The 16,823-nt window shown below is 33.2% G+C and overlaps 1 protein-coding gene across 1 annotated transcript; it reads right to left on the bottom strand.

Moving 5' to 3' along the window:
* Positions 1 to 9,322: 9,322 nt before the first annotated feature.
* LOC114759724 (nuclear transcription factor Y subunit C-2-like) lies at positions 9,323 to 9,658 on the bottom strand. The gene has a single exon (XM_028948958.1). It carries the CDS (start codon positions 9,656 to 9,658, stop codon positions 9,323 to 9,325), a length of 336 nt encoding a protein of 111 aa, XP_028804791.1.
* Positions 9,659 to 16,823: the final 7,165 nt, after the last annotated feature.

The following is a 16,823-nucleotide window of genomic DNA, read 5'->3' as shown; positions in this document are numbered from 1 at the left end:
CCCTCTTCTTAATATGACGCACGAGCTAAATAATATTGTCAAAATTTTATTCTTTCTCTCAGTGTTTCATTTTTTTAAATGGCATTGGGCTTTGCTTCCAATAGCAATAAAGGCATCCCATTAGGAGGGATAAACTATCTGAATCAGTGTTTGGATTAGCTAAGGGATCGATGTGGATAAAATTAATTTATAATCATAATGTTGATAATAAATTTGATGGTAATTGATTTGCAAGATTAATTTTCGCAGAATTAAAAAGCCAAAGCAATAGTTCTTTTTTCTTTTTGTTTTGATAAAATGCCAAAAAAAAATTTTAGGTAGAAGATAAAATGGCAAATTTAATCAAACATAAATAAAAAGATTACATAAAAAGGCTTGCCAATTACATTTGATCAATTTGAACGAAGCCCAAATGAACCCAAAAAAAAAAAAAAAGGCCAGCCTAACAGAGTGACATGAGAAAGCAGAACAAGCTTCAACCGAAAAACAGGGAAAAAAAAAAAAAGACAGGCATCACTACAAAAATTAAAGCATGCGTATAACTGCTTATAGTCCTCAATTCTTACCAGTAGATCTGAGACAGCTCAAAGCTTAAGTCCCTCGAAACACCAGCCATTTCTTTTCCACGCATGGACGCTCAACAACATGCACATATTACCTTGAAGCTGCATCATACGAAGAATTTCACAGACTTGCTTCCAAGATATAATGCCACTACGAGGCATCGAGTCAACCCAATGTCTTGTGACGCTGCACCCTTTGGGGTGTTGAAAAGAGTCCTGATATAAAACACCAGAGAAATACAACTGCGGCAAAGATGAACGTGGAACCTTAGTAGAGTTGGTGATAGATTCTGACAAGAAGCGCAGCTCCAGTCTTCAAATCAAGCCATTACAAGCCAAAGCAACTTATCAACTAAACACAACAACTGGAAGAAAAAAAAAACACCAAAATATAGATAATTGTAGCACTGCAAGTTGCACCTTAAGTGGCTGCTAATGAACTTAAAAGCCCCTACTTGTGTCATGAGCATTTGGGAAGTTTTAGGAAGCAAATGTGTTCCCTGTTGTGAAAACTTAGTGCCTTGGCTACAAGGAGACGTTCCTATCGACGCCTAATTAAAATGGGAGAGCTACCTGAACAGCAAACCTTGGAGTCATCATGATTCAAAGTAACGAGCTTGGCTTGCTTTGAACTGGAGAAAGGAACTTCATTCCGCATGCGTTTCTTGGGAAGGCAGAATGGGTCAAGTTAGGGCTACATATGGGCAGGGCAGCACCCTTGCCTGATAACTAGCCCGAAGAATGAACAGGCTGAAAAATGCAGCTCGCTGCCGGCCCTGTCCATGGAAAGCCCTATTAAGTTTGGGCTGGGCAAATGCGGGCTGGGCTGGGCAGGGCGGGCTTCCATACCCAACAAATCATTATACTATATTAATTAAATAATTATTTATCTTCCTCTAAATAATCTAATGTAACTTTATATTAAAATAGCAACTTGGCCTTAATTTTGTTATTACTAATTAATATACTATGAAACTATTTTTTGTAGTAGCTAGAAGGAGTGGACTATGACAAAAAATTGTTGTTTGTATATTTTGTTAAACTTAATTATTTTTCTAGTTTCTAACTCTCAAAACCATTCAAAATAAATAAGTATAATGAACAATGCAACAGTACATTTGATTCAGGAAATAAATATGAGGCAAATAAAATATATATAAATAAAATTATATATATTTTTGCGAGCAGGGCCAAATGGGCAAGGCAGCATACCATGCCCGATGCCCAGCCCTACCCAACAATTTGCCCAACCCGAACATGCCCAATAATTCTTTCGGGCCATTTTTTTTAGGGCGGGCTGGGCATTATTTTGCGGGCATAGCGGGCAACCAGGCTTCATGAACACTCCTAGGTCAAGTAAGCATATGCTTGACTTGGATCTTGGGAAAGGAAAACCATGATGATTGGAGGATGAAGATAAGGCCCAACGACGAAGCCCAATTTTGTCATCCAAAAAATAGAAATCATTAGAGCATGAGACATGTCCAAACTCGAGATGGCTGTGCCGACCTTGAACAGTGAAGCCAAGGCAGACCTACCCCCACCACACCACCGACACCAACGGTCGATATGCTCAAAGAGGATTGAAATTGGAATTGAACCACCTGAATTTAGTTGAAAGGCAGGGACTTCGGCCATGCAAATCCGATTAAGGGGGTGTTTGGCTCTCCCTCAAACCATGGTTTGGAAAAAAATTTGCCAAACACCCCTCAAAAAACTGAAACCATGGTTTTGGGGGAAACCATGGTTTTGTCCACCAAAACCTTGGTTTCGGATAATGGGACGAAGGGCTGCTTCTGCTTGCTTCAAATAATTGACCGTTGGTGGGCCTAGGAATATTACACAGAAGAAGCTTCAGTTATTTCCTTCCTCCTTCACTCGACCGAGCTCCATCCTACGCCTTCACTCTCGGTGCTTCGCTCAGAAGGAGGCACAAGCTCTTCGGTCCTTCACTGTCCGTGCTTCGTTCTGAAGAAAACAGAGCTCTTCGATCCTTCACTCTCCGTGCTTCACTCTGAAGAAAACAGAGCTCTTCGGTCCTTCACTCTCCAGCCTCCTGGCTTCGCTTCAACGAGACGAGACTGACGGAGGCAACGCCGACGAGAGAGCCAGCCTCCTGGCTTCGCTTCAACCAGACGAGACGCCAAGACGGGACTGACGGAGGCAACACCGATGAGAGAGGAGAGAGCACAGGCAATGTTTTCAAAGCCGGACCGGATATTGAACCGGAAAACCTAGCGGGTCACGGTTCAAACGGTCGGATCGGTCAAACCGTTCGGTCGGACCGGTGACGTAATAATTAAATTAAAAATAATATTATATATTTATATAATAATATAAATATAAAAATAGATATAGAAATTATTGTATGACTTGAGAATAAAAATAAACAAACTAACGTATAATAATATATATCCTAATTCTTAACTCCCAACACGATAAAACTATTGAAATAAAATTCTTTTAGCATTGTACCCTTTGAATATGATATTATAATAGTACTATTTTTAATTTCCTCTTCAGCATAGTTTTTTTTTTAAAATCATTTCACTCCGTTTTTTGGGCCAACTCTTTCACTACAATTAATACATGTCAGATGGCCTTTTTTATCCTCACAAGCAAGGATGTCGCTTCTTTTCAGTTTTTACTTCTTCATTTTCCAACTGGGGGCCATAAAAGTGATGTCTTTTCTGTCAGTCTTTCTTTTAAATTTTTGACCGTGCAGCAATAGGAGTAAGACCAGATGGCTTCTACTTTTTACAGTGTATTTATGCACGGTGGTTTCAACCCCTCGATTTACAGAACAAAAGTGACGAGCTTTTTTCTTCTTCTTCTTTCATCATCTTCTTCTTCCAACAAGCATGTCCTGTTCTCTTCTTTAATATTCTTCCTTTTCTTTTCTTCTTCGTATTTCAAGAACAGATCTTGAGTTGGTGTGTGAGTGAGACTATGTACGATTTGTTTTTTCCAGCGTTCATGGTGAGACAGAGTTTGGCCGTTCGGTTTTTCCAAAACCGTCCTGGCTCTCCGGTTAATACCGGCTTCCGGTCTAAAGGGCGGCTGGAAGCGGTTTGAAGCGGCCCAAACGGTAGAACGAGCTAACTAGTTGGGACGAGCCGTAGCGAGCACCAGCTGACGATCTGACCGGTTTGACCGGCCGGCCCGGTCCGGGTTTTAAATCATTGAGCACAGGTGTCGAGAGAGGTGGGGGCTTTGGGGCGATGAGCATCGAGCGTCGAGTACTCGACTGACAGAGACGGACTAAGAGGCAAAGGTTTGTGGTTTTTGTGTGCTTGGGGAGGGGGGCACGGGGAATCGCCAATCAGGGGAGGGGAGTGACCAAGAGGCGACACGCGACAGCGAATACCAGCCCGAGTCTGTGAGGGTGAGCCTTGAGGTTAAATAATATATTTTACAAAAAACATATTTACTTATTTTATTAATATATATATATACGTTTTAATTTTAATTATTTTATTAATATATATTATTTATTAATATATATACATATTTAATTATTTTATTAAATCATTTTGCAAAAAAAACATATTTATTTATTTTATTAATATATATACGTATTAATTTTTGTATTAATATTATTTATTTACTTCAAATAAACATATATTATGAAATATATCTTATATGTAATTATCATTTAAACTTATGTCCTTTTTAGTAATTTCTACATATAAAAAAGCACTTTTGACAACAACTATCCAAACACTCTCACTTTATCAGAATCACTTTTTCATAAAAGCTATTCTTTCAAAATCTATTCTCTCCAGAATCTATTCTCCAGAAGCTATTCTCCAAACTATGGTTTGGTTTCATCCAAACACCCCCTAAGAAAGCTAGCTTTAAATTGCAGTCCATTGGGATATTGCGAGCATGAAGAATCAAAGTCAATCACCTGACCAAATGGCCCGCCAATTTCGCTGCTACCTCTCTTGTATAATACTCCAAAGGAAGACCAAACACTTGGACCCAAGCTGAGAAAGAGGAGAACGGAACCGAATTGATTGGTTGATCAGGAAACCATTCATAAACAGCCATTGGAAAGCCTTGAAGCAACCAAGTCCCTTGACTGAGAATAGCCAACCTGTCGGCTTCATCTCGAACGTGAAGAACAAAATGATTTGAACCATGTCGCACAACCCAGACTTCTTGTTTCAAACAACAATGAATATCAATAAGAACTTGAAGTTTGGAAGGATGCATAGCTGCTTAGCAAAAAGGTAGTGGCGCCGACAATGAGCGAGGGGACTATCATTACTGGCTGAAAACCTCATGTTGTACAGCAATCGTGGGAGAAATAAAACTAGTATAACTAAGATCAAGAAACCAAATCAAAAGGAAAACAAAAAAAGAACAAGAAGAAGGATAATCATGAGGCGGAGAGGAAGAGCACCGCCTTAGAAGGGAAAACTTATCTCCCGAGTATTAATTTGAAAGCCATAGTTTTCTTAGAGGAAAAGGAAAAATCCAAACATTAGACATGCCAAAATCAATTATGACCCCAAATTAAACCCTGGTTATTTCATAGCCTACCAAACCCCTTATTAATTTTATTTGTTTTATCTAAAGCAAATCCAAATACATTCAAGCTTATAGGGATTTCTTATGAAAACCATGATGGATGGTCTCGTAATTGATTCTAATAAAATGCCTTTATGGAATACTTTGATAACTCTGCTTTTAAAAAAAAATTATTAACCTGCATAGTTATATCATACTTGCCAGTTTCAAAAGATCATGCGCTCAGGGCGGGAGACCAAGGTATCAGTCATTCTCTTATAAAGAACTCTGAATGCCATTCTCTCTCCTCTTTGCTAAGAGATATGGGCTTTAAGCCCAAAAGAACAAATTTCGCGGGTGTGGACCTAATAAATCCCAATGAACCGTTAAAGTGATGTTATGGGCCGAAAACATAGCAATATTGGACTGGCTTAATTGGGCCCCCAGAAGCGTAAGCACATTTTGTTTAGTGGACATGACGTGTCAAGCCCTTGGGTGTTTACTTTATGAATTCTATGTTAACCAAATTACAAAAATTTATTAAAGAAAATGTGTAAGATTAAACAAATAAAAAAAATCAATTAAAAGTCTTAAATTTCATTTCTTCTATTTATTTTAAATTAAACTTATTAAAATCTTTTTCAATTCTTATTTTCTCCATTTTTTTAAGTCAAACAAACTCTTAATCTTGTTAGGAAATTGATCAGATGAGAAAATTGTTGGTAATTGACAATGTTTAAGATGAGATTAAAAAAAAATCTTAACTTCACATCTAAAAAGCTCTATCTTTATGCGTTTAGGCCAACTTAGTATGACCATGCTGAATTGGGTTTTCTCATGTTTTGGTGAAAAAATTATTAACAATAAAAAAGAGTTTATTTATTAATAAAAATATAGTTACATCTCGATATGTTCCCTTAAAATATAATATCATGATAAAGAAATTTAATTGTTTTAGAGATTAAAAGCTTGTTTTCTGGAAGTTGAATCAGTAATTATCGATAATGTTATTGATAATTCAAATCATCAATAATTTTCTCATAATACTTTGGTTCTAAAAAAAAAGAAACATTTATCAATAAGCTTATCCATAACATGGTTTATTCATAAGAACTTCAGTAAATGCTCTCAAATTTCAAAGTATTTGATTTGAACAAATTAAATATAAAATCTTTGGTTTATCGATAAAGTTATCAAAATTCTTGTTTTGCGACAAGGTTTTTGCAAACTCTATCAATAAGATTTTATAAGTCAAGTTTTTCACAATTTCAGAAATTATCTTTAAAAGATTTTTAGCAGTAATTATTGATAATATGGCTTATCAATAATGATATCGATAATTTTTTTGACTTGAACTGTGAAATAGATTTCCTAGTGATATTTATCGATGAGATTATCGATAAATACAAGTGTTTTGCAATTTTCGGTATTCAGCTTTTCGATAAATTTTGGGTTATCCCTCTATTTTTGTTCAAAGATTTATCGATAAGGTTTGTGATAAAATGGCCTAAAAACACCAATATTTCTCACATTTCAGTTTTCACATCTTTAATTATTTATCGATAAGGTTATCGATAAAGGGTATTATTGATAATAAACTTCAAATTTTTCATTCATTCCAGTTTCATCTTATTGAAAAATTATCGATAAAATTATCGATAATAGCCGCTATTGAGTTCCTTATTCATAATCATTCATTTAGTTCTAATATCTGATCCGTCAGCAAATTGAACCTAATTTCTTTTAAATGTAATTATTGCTAGTCATTTATCTATAGCTAATACTCTAAACCACTAATGACTTGTTTGAGCATGACTAATACAGGATCAAATAGCTCAATGGAAAAATAACGTGATTAAGCTACTTTTGTCAGAAACACTAAAAGCACCCCAACCATTACAAGCTAACTACACCTTCAGCTACTGTTTCAAATGGTGATATTGCTTCAAGTCTAACGCGATAGTTAATAAAGATTAACTATAAATAAATAAAGCATTCAAATAAGCAAAGAAGAGAGAATGAACAATTACGCTGTCAAATTTATTGTTCTCAAGGCTTTGTTTTTATTAAGTTTACCTACCAAGTTTCAGTATTGATTTATATTAATCTATAAGAGAGAGATACTTAAACTTTTATTACTCTTTTGAGAATTACTCAAGATTGTGAGAATTTTGAATAGGTTGTAACCTTAAGGAAAGTAAAGAAAAGAGATTGAGAGTAATCAATTGATATACTAGAGCGCCAAGAATCATTTCAAATTTTGAAGTATAGTAAAACTCTCATAGACGTTCTGAGAACTGGACATAGATCAAGTATTTAAAACCGAACCAATATAAATTTGCCGTGTGCTTTGTACCAATAAAATAAAATAAAATAAATTTGCTTTGTGCTTCTTTCCTTATCTTATCCTTCGATAAAATCCTTCTAACTCAAACTCCTTCCATGTAAGTTATTGTTTTTTAATTTTAAATTATTGTTATTACTCAATTCACTTCCCTCTTGGTTGGTCCATCATTCTAATAGATTTCTTTAAAAAAATTTATAATAATAATAAAATCAATACATCACACATGATGCATCAATGAAAGCGTTTTCATTAATTAATTAATGCTCTAACTAATGCACGCTCAGCCCACGGCCAAGCAAGTCCAAAACCAACACAATATATACTGGATCAATTTAAACTAATTAGGGGTTTACCTTTTTTACTCGACGTCAACAACCAACACAATATATCGAGCAGGATCGGATCAATCAAACCACTTGGATTTTAATTGACCGGTGTATTTGTTGTTTTCCATGTATCACGCACTATCCATTAATATTAGAGCTGGGAATCAAGACCGGCCCTTCAGGACTGACGGGCTTAAAAGGACCGGCCCTCCAGGGTTGAAATTTTAAAAATATCCCAATTTGCTAAACCCGGCCCTTAAGCTACAGGGTCAGGGCCGGCCTGCGGGCTTTTGGCCCGTTTAAGAAAAAATACTATTTTTTATATTTATCATATTTTTTTTATAAAAATATAAAAATAAACCAATGAAATTATTAATAAAAGACATAAATATGAATAAAATTAAGTCACAAATATAAAATATCATCATATATAAATATTCATCAACATCTAAGAACATTTAAAACATTTATTAATAAGATAACAACATCTAAAAGTTTTATCTATAATGCAATTGTGCAATAAATAAACACTATCATTAATCTTTTGAAACTTCATCATCACTATAATTAATTACTTTTCTTCATAAGTATGCTTTTCTTTCGTAACAAAAATATCTAGCTTTTCTTCTTTATAAGAATTTTATTTTTAAATTTTGCAATCTAACTATTATTTTACTTTAATGTGAGAAACATTGTTGTTGAAACTCATGAATTTCTAATTCAAATTATAGAATCACAAGTTATATAAGTATAAAAATATTCTATTATCAAATATATATATAGTTTAAAAATATCAACGCATATAATATAAATCAAATCATTATTAAAGTCCAAATTAACCCATTTTTTAAAATTTTAATTGGATAAATTATTGTCTAAAACTAAATTTAATTTTAAAATGGTAATAATAACTAAATATTTGAAATATTATCAACAATATAAAAAATTAATAGCATTAATATTATATAAAAAAATTATAAAAGGGCTTAAAAGGGCCGGCCCGTGGCCCTCCAGGGTCAGCCCTTTCAAGCTCTCGGCCCTCTAGGGCTTGTTTCTCATTTTAAAAGAAAAATATCAAGCCCGACCCTCATAATTTCATGGCCTAAAAGGGCTCGGCCCGTTTTCCCGGCTCTAATTAATATGTTGTACTATGGAATTACCCTTTATTCAATTGACATGAACATATAAATTATATACTACTAGTAATAAAAATCAGAGGATATTTTTATATTATAATAAATAGTTACATTGCAAATTTGTCTTGAAAGTTTTTATTTAGAAGCATCGGACATTCATAAATTCTTGAGTACAAATTTACATCAGAAATTTAAAATCATAGCAATATTGTCCCTTGTCATTAAAATAATGATGTTGACTATTAATATTTTAATGGTAAGAGACATATTGCTATGACTTTAAACTTCAGAAACAAATTTACACACAAAAAAACAAAAAACTCCTGGGTGTTTAGCATTTTTAAGTTAAAACATTTGAAGCAAATTTGCATCCAAACTCTGTAATAAACTTCAAAAAGTTTACAGATGTGAGAAGAGAGACAACAATGAGGCCTTTTAAGATTGCATGGTGGAAGAAGAGGGAGATGAGGCACTAGCGTGGGTGACCAAAGAGATCAAGAAGTCGAAGAGGTCTGTGGCGATCACGGCAGAAGCGACGTCGTCTTTGAGGAGAGTTCTGCGTTTGGACTGAGTGGTCATGAGCCAAGACCTTCTGGTGAGCTCTTCAATGAAGAGCTCACAAGCTTTGGCAAAAGCAATGGGAGCTTCACCTGATATCATCTTGACGTCATCCCCAGATCTCTTCATTATCTTCTTTATCCTCGCCAATGGCAGCGCCTGAGGCCCCATCCTTCCTTGATGCAGCCCTGAATATGCCCCTGCTTGCCTCATTCTTACTCTCTATTGATGATATTCTTATTCACTCTAACACACACATATATATATGAAGCTATATCTAATTCATATAAGCCACATGCAAGTTTATATGCATGTGTGTGTGTATATATGTACATATATTATAGTGTCTGCCATGGAAGCCTGGGATGAGAGGAGTTTCAGGTTTAACCTACACTGTTGCTTAAAACATATTTTTTAATGAGTAATTGCCGGCTAAAGCCGGCGAAGTCGATTGATGGTTAAAGATTATATATGCAAGTGTTGAATCAGACAAAAAAACGCTTTTTCTATCCAATTATTTTATGGCATATTGTTATATTTTGACTATATATAATTCCAAAGTTTCAAGCATTGTTAAATATCAAATGGGATGGTTCTCTCTGATCTCTCTCAGTTGTGTTTTTTTTTTGGGAAAAACATATGAGGCTCGAATTTAAAACCTTGGTAGGCATATCGAGTTCCATTTTTCACTTAATTGCCATTATGTATACGTATTTTCTTGAGTTTAAAAAAAAAAAATTTGACCCTCTCTAGAGGTTATTTTCATCAGAGTATTTGTAGTTTATATGACGTTATTTTATAGAAAACTTAATATATTCTCGGGTTATTATGCTAACAATCAGTATTATTAGGAATTTATTCTTACACACACACATATTATATATAATTATTTTTATTAAAAATTTATTTAATTATTATGTTATCAGTTCGACTGCCAATCTAACTAGTTAGATCATGAGAACTATAAACCGCAAACTTCTTCAATCCAGTTTTTAAAAGTATTCGTTCTAATGTGATTTCTTTATTTATAAATTTAGACTCTGTTATGAAAATAAGAAAAATAAGAAAGATTGAGATAATAGAGATGGACAACAACTAGAAAAGAAATGGGGAGTAATCTTTTATTCACTTCATTGTCATCATTGTATGCACAACATCCTCTGTTTATAAGACCCCAACATCAAATACTAACTCTAGAGTTACAAATCCATAAAAAAGAGGATCAAGCAACATAATTGTACAATCAGAAGCTACAGGAAATAAATGCTTGAGACCCTTCAATTTGGGAGTTATAGGATATAATTGAAGGGAATTGAAAAACGCGCAATGGAAAATAAACTTTAAATGTTTCAATCCCTTACCCGGATCTATCGATCGCGTTTAAGTCAGGTAGTAAGAAGCATTACCTTCGATGTTTGATTTCTTGGTGGCTTGGTGATTCCGCCGTTCAGGATGCCTCTGCTCGCCTCCTTTGTCACTCGAAGTCGACAACTCCGGTCGGCTTCCTCTATCGGTATCCACACGAACAGCTCTCCAGTCACGAACGGCGTGCTAGCGCCTCTTTGTCCGTCTAGGGTTTTTCAAAGAATCCATCCTCCTCTCTCTCCTTTTTTGGCCGTCTCTTATCTGCAAGTGGTTTTACTCTCTCTCACTCACTAAAACCCTAACTCCTAATATCAAATATATAGGATGCCATAGGTATTATGAATGATATTTAATTTCGGAATTAATCCTAAATTAATTCCGAAATTAATGCAATATCAAATATTGCCTAATCAGATAAGAGAACAATTAAATAAATACGGTTTATATTAAATCCGTCTCACAAATTTAATTCACCTATTTATTTAATTTAAAATAAAGATATGACGGAATTAATTTACATAGATCTAATTTATCCTTATAAATTAAATCTAACAATTAATATCTTTTATATTTATATAATATATATATATACGAATTTATATATATATACACGTCCACCCTATATTATTCATTGAATCTGGACATATCTTAGATTCAATGAATCTGGACATCATAACTCGTGTTGGGCTATTTTGTGTGCGACCCTGTAGGTCCATATGAAGTTGGCAGTGGGCCATTAACTATAATGACTCACAAGTCGTAAGCGGTCTCTAGCAAGACATCACGACTACCCAAATCATATGAGGATCATTGAACGATGTAACCTTTCATACAACCATATCATGTCCCTTTTGTCACACGACATTTTGGTCATGGATGAGGCATGGAGAACGTCATCCTCCTATTCATGACCATTACTTTCTCGATCCCTGAGTAGTTTGAGTATAGAAATGGAACTACCTTTCCATTATAGTATGGCCATACATTTCTCAGACTTACTCATCGAGGGGCCCAGTAATATCTCTCTACGAATGTGAGGGACAAATTCCATCTTGACCATTCACATTCCTCCGCATGAAAAACCACTAAGCCTGAACATAGTCTTTATGATCACTCGGTCAAAAGTGACCTTTGACTAGGTCAAAGCTGAGCGTTTCTCATGTAGGAATCTATGATGATCTCAGGTCAAAGGGCACAGTGACATGGTTTGTATATGAGAGAAGCTTATGACTTAACCCATGCAGCTCTCTCATAGCGGGTCAGTCCAACACCTTGTACTCTTACATGTGCCTATGACTTTAATTTATATCTCTATATATCTTTAAAATCATACTGGTCTTATTTCATCTCTGCTCCCACATAGATGACCGACCAGGGACATTTAGGATAAATCATGAGTTATCCAAGGATAGTCATCACAGTAAACATGCAAATAATATGATAACGTAACTAATAAATTCATAAATCAACAATGTTCATAACATAATGATTGGCCCCTAGGGCACAATTTCCAACAGTAATGACATTTAATATAAGATGAAAGTTTAAGAGCCTCATGCTTGGGTGTTATGGACATCCCCCTAATTACAATATTCATAACAGATTCAAAATCTTATTAAAGCGTAAAATCTCTTCTATTTGTTTCAATCATATAATGTATAAATGGACTTTGATTGATCAAAATATGAATAGTAGTTATATAAATAAAACGAAAACAAAAGAGTTTTTTTTTTCAGCCATTATTTTTTATTTATGGAGCTATCAAGATAGCTCATGCAACGTCATGCATTTTGAGATAGTACACAATTGGACCTCTAGGAAAGGAATGGTTTATTAATAAATAGCCATATATTAATTTGAATCAAATGGATTTTTATATAGAAAAAATCGTTAAAAAAATATTGTAAAAATTGCAAATCAGGTATTTTGTGAAAAATTTGTTGTTATTTGCCATTCAATTATTCTCAAAACTTATACAAATCTTGCAACGAGTCCTGATTTGTGATTTTTGCAATTTTCACGGTTCTTGTTTTGCAATTTTTCCTTTTGTATATTGGTTAAATAAGAGTAATGAATATAAAATAGACAGACTTAAAATTTTGTGTCCTACTTAATATTATTGCAACTAGTAGTACATACTATTAATATTCAACTAGGACTAATAACTAATATGATAATTATAATGTGGTAAAATGGTTGACATTTCATTTATCCGGCAACTTATTATTCCATATGTAATCATTGTCACATTTCATTGATTGGCTAGACTCAAACATAATTTAGACTAAAATACATTAACATTCCTTCTATTTTATCTTAATTATATATACATATATTTTTAAGACTTATATGATTTTTTTTCGAATTAATAGTTACAAAACACAAACCTCCCCTTTTGTATTTAAGATTTCATTTCTACCCATTTAAAATCACACGTATTCTATCAAACTACTCCTTCTTCCACATATGTGTTTAAAAATCATTTAGATTATCAAAAAGTTTGATGCATATGTTTTTTCAAAATTTTTAATTCATATTTTAATTTTTTAATTATGTAAACTTATTTATTTAGTAATTTTTAAACAAATTTCAACACATAAGTTTTCTAAAATAATAGTCCAAATACATATGTAAAAATATTAATAAAATAGAGGTTTAATATAATACATGTCTTTTTCTTTAAACTTTACTAATTCTAACACAATATTTTAAATTATTTATTTAAGTATTATTGTACTTAATTTTTAACACTATTAAATATTCTAAAATAATTATTTTTTATTGGTTATTATGTTGAAAAATTTTAAATATGAAATCTGAGCAGTTTAACTATTAATTTTAATAATTGAGATAGGAAATGGGTGGAAATAGAAGGACAGAGAAGTGAAGAAACCCTATTCCCTTAAAAACTGGTTTTGAAAACAACAAGGATATGTTGTAATTTTGTTAAAATGGAAGAGAGGTCACTGTATTTTACTTTAAAATTTATTATTTATCATTTTGTTTTTGAAATTGATATGCTATCTGACTCGCAAAAATCTGATTATAGTTAGAGGAATTTAAGTGATGTCAAATTATCACACTATTTTATATTATACATTAAATAAATTTGATGTTTGGGCTTTTTTTTGGGTCTTATATATGAAACAAATTTCAATAAATTTGATGTTTTTGCGCGTTTGTGTGGGTGTCTTGGGCCAAAGTTTGATGTCTGTTATGAACAAGACGCATCAATTTTCAAAGCAAAACATCGAAACTCAAAAGATGGGAAGGAGAGCGTTGGGCTTTTAATACTTGTGGGCTTTTCCTAACATTAATTAATCAAATCACACAATGATTCAGTTCCGATTGTTATACGGCGTTGATAAATACCTTATGGCCAAGAAATAAATATATATTGGTACCAATAAATGAAAAATAATAAAAAGAACTCTTGTCAACTAATAATAATAATAATAGTAATCTGTGTATGTGTATATATACGTATATTAATTTATGGGTATTATATTTCCTTTCCCTCTTCATTTTTCACTTGTGTATACTATGCCCAACCGTGTGTGAAAATGAAAATCTACGTGCCTTGGATTAATGATAGGCCACATCTAAGTGCCAGATGGTATTAAATCCAACTTGGATTAGTCAATCAGACTAATAAACCAGTAAACCAGTTATCTAGCTGATTTAGTCAAAAGTTTTGTGCAAATAGACTGGGTTGAATTTGATACTTTTTTTTCCTTCTCTTGTTGAACCTAAAATGATGTAATTTTAAGCTTAAAAAAATAGCAATTTGTCATATTTGTACTTTAATAACGTTGTTTTGTTAAATTATGTGTGGCTTATGTTCCGTTTCACTTGTTGATGAATGTCTTTTCTATTTGAATGTTACATATATATATATATATATATATATGTACACACACATATGTTGTTATATCATTTTACTTGTGATTGGATTAGTCTCGATTCAATTACGATTAGACCACTGACCTTTGAGCAACTAGCTCAAGCGACTCAAAAACTGATGGGCTTGATAATACATGATAGAAGGGGCCATGTGATATTTAAAGTCAGAGCATATGTAAATGTAGAAAATATTATACTATTAGGAGAGCTGGTAATCTAGTTAAATTTGCCAATACTAAATGTGACCCGTCAAATAGCTGTACAAGAAAATAAACAGTTTTTGGTTTTATACAGAATTGGCCACTTGTCATAAAATATGCTTGTGTGTACAGGCAGGCACACACAAATATGTGTGTATATACATACACTATCTTAGTCATTAATATAAAAGATAATTGACTAATTTGAATAGATTAAAAAATTAGTTAAGTTAGTTATTTGTAATAAATATATTTTGTCTTTTTTAAAATATTTTTGCTAATTAAGTGTATTGGTTAAAAGTACTATTATTACAAAGATTATCTTGAAAAAAAATAGACAAATATGAGAGACAAAATGAATTGGGATCTTATATTTATAGAATAAAAATAAAAGTTAAATAAACTCTTCTGGAATTGGGATCTTATATTTATAGAATAAAAATAAAAGTTAAATAAACTCTTCTGGAAGAAGAGTGTGTGTGTCTGTGTGAGATAAAACCACATGCTGGTCTGGCGATGTTGAGATTGGGAAATGAGACAGAAGAAGAAAGAGTAAAGAGAAAGAGAATGGCGTGTGGGTTTCTTTGATCACGTGAGAGCTGTAAAAATGGCTGTCTTAGCACGTGCTCTCTATCTTCCATGAATGCTTTCATTCATTCGCTGCCTTTTCTTTTTTCTGCGTATATCTTTGCATCTACACTTTAAGCTTTGAGCATCAAAGAAGAAGAAGAAGCAAATGGGGCAACACAGTAATAATAAGCCTTTGGCACAGAAAATCTCATCAAAGGGGACCCATAAGTTTTGCACAGTGCTTTAATGGTGAATTGGTGTCCCTCTGATCCCCCATCACGTGAACACCTCCTCTTGTACTCCCATTGTCCCCTCAATGTGTGCATTAGAGTTGGCAATGCCATATACCCTACTCGCAAAAAAGCTTTTATCTTTTTTTTTTTTTTTAAAAATATAAGGGGAAGAACCACCACTCGGTATCCAATACTTTTTTTGGATCTTAGTCTTTTAACATAGATTAGGTATCCAAACAACCGTTTAGTCTTGAAAAGTAAGGTGTGTTGTTTAACGTGTTACCTCCTTTACCAACAAGTGTGCAAATTCTCAATATTCAAACATGTCTTCCCCTTCTTGTGGAAAGTGAGACTACTTACCACCTTGACCAATACTCATTAAAGCTAAGGTCTTTTAATAAGTGAAAGGTTTTGAGTACGATTCCATTTGCAATACTAGATAATTAGTATTTGTTGAATTTCATCATTCATCAATGTTATGATAAGACCAATTATATCGTTATCAAAATTTGTATGTCACTATAAGCTTACGTATTCGGTCTCACTTATCCTGTGAAATTCTTAGGAGTGGAACCAAGATTGAATTGTAAGGGGGATCAAGGTTGAGAAGAATATTTAGCACTCCCTCCGATCCTAAATATAAAACTCATTTTGTATTGTAAATTATACTACAAAAATGAGTCTTACGTTTACAATCAGAGAAGTACAAAGTTTACATAAATGTTGGGGGCCTGATATATGCATGATACAAAGAAAAATTAAAATCTTTTTTTTGGGAGGGGGGGTTCATGGCCTTTGCTAGTGCCCCCTCCATCTGCCTTTGACAATTAATAAGTCTCAGTTTAAATTATATTTATATGTGCTTATAGATTATTTATTAATAAGATCTTTGTATTAATAATATGAACCCTGAGAACCAACCTTCCTAAAGAAATTTTTGTTTTCATTCGTTAATCATATATTCTTTTAAGTTTTGTTTTTCCCCATATAAACTTGTTTAAATTTTGAGTTATATCCATGTACACGCTATTAATGCAATTTTCTGAATATAGAAGAGTGCTTTCTACAAAAGAAATGGAAAATGTTTCGACACATTTTAATTCAAGC

This window comes from Neltuma alba, unplaced genomic scaffold, assembly GCF_004799145.2.
Source record: "Neltuma alba isolate B1F8T4 unplaced genomic scaffold, ASM479914v2 tig00010885_pilon, whole genome shotgun sequence".
NCBI classification, from domain to species: domain Eukaryota; kingdom Viridiplantae; phylum Streptophyta; class Magnoliopsida; order Fabales; family Fabaceae; genus Neltuma; species Neltuma alba.
Note: the sequence above shows the minus strand (reverse complement) of the source record. Positions and strands in the feature narration are given on the sequence as shown.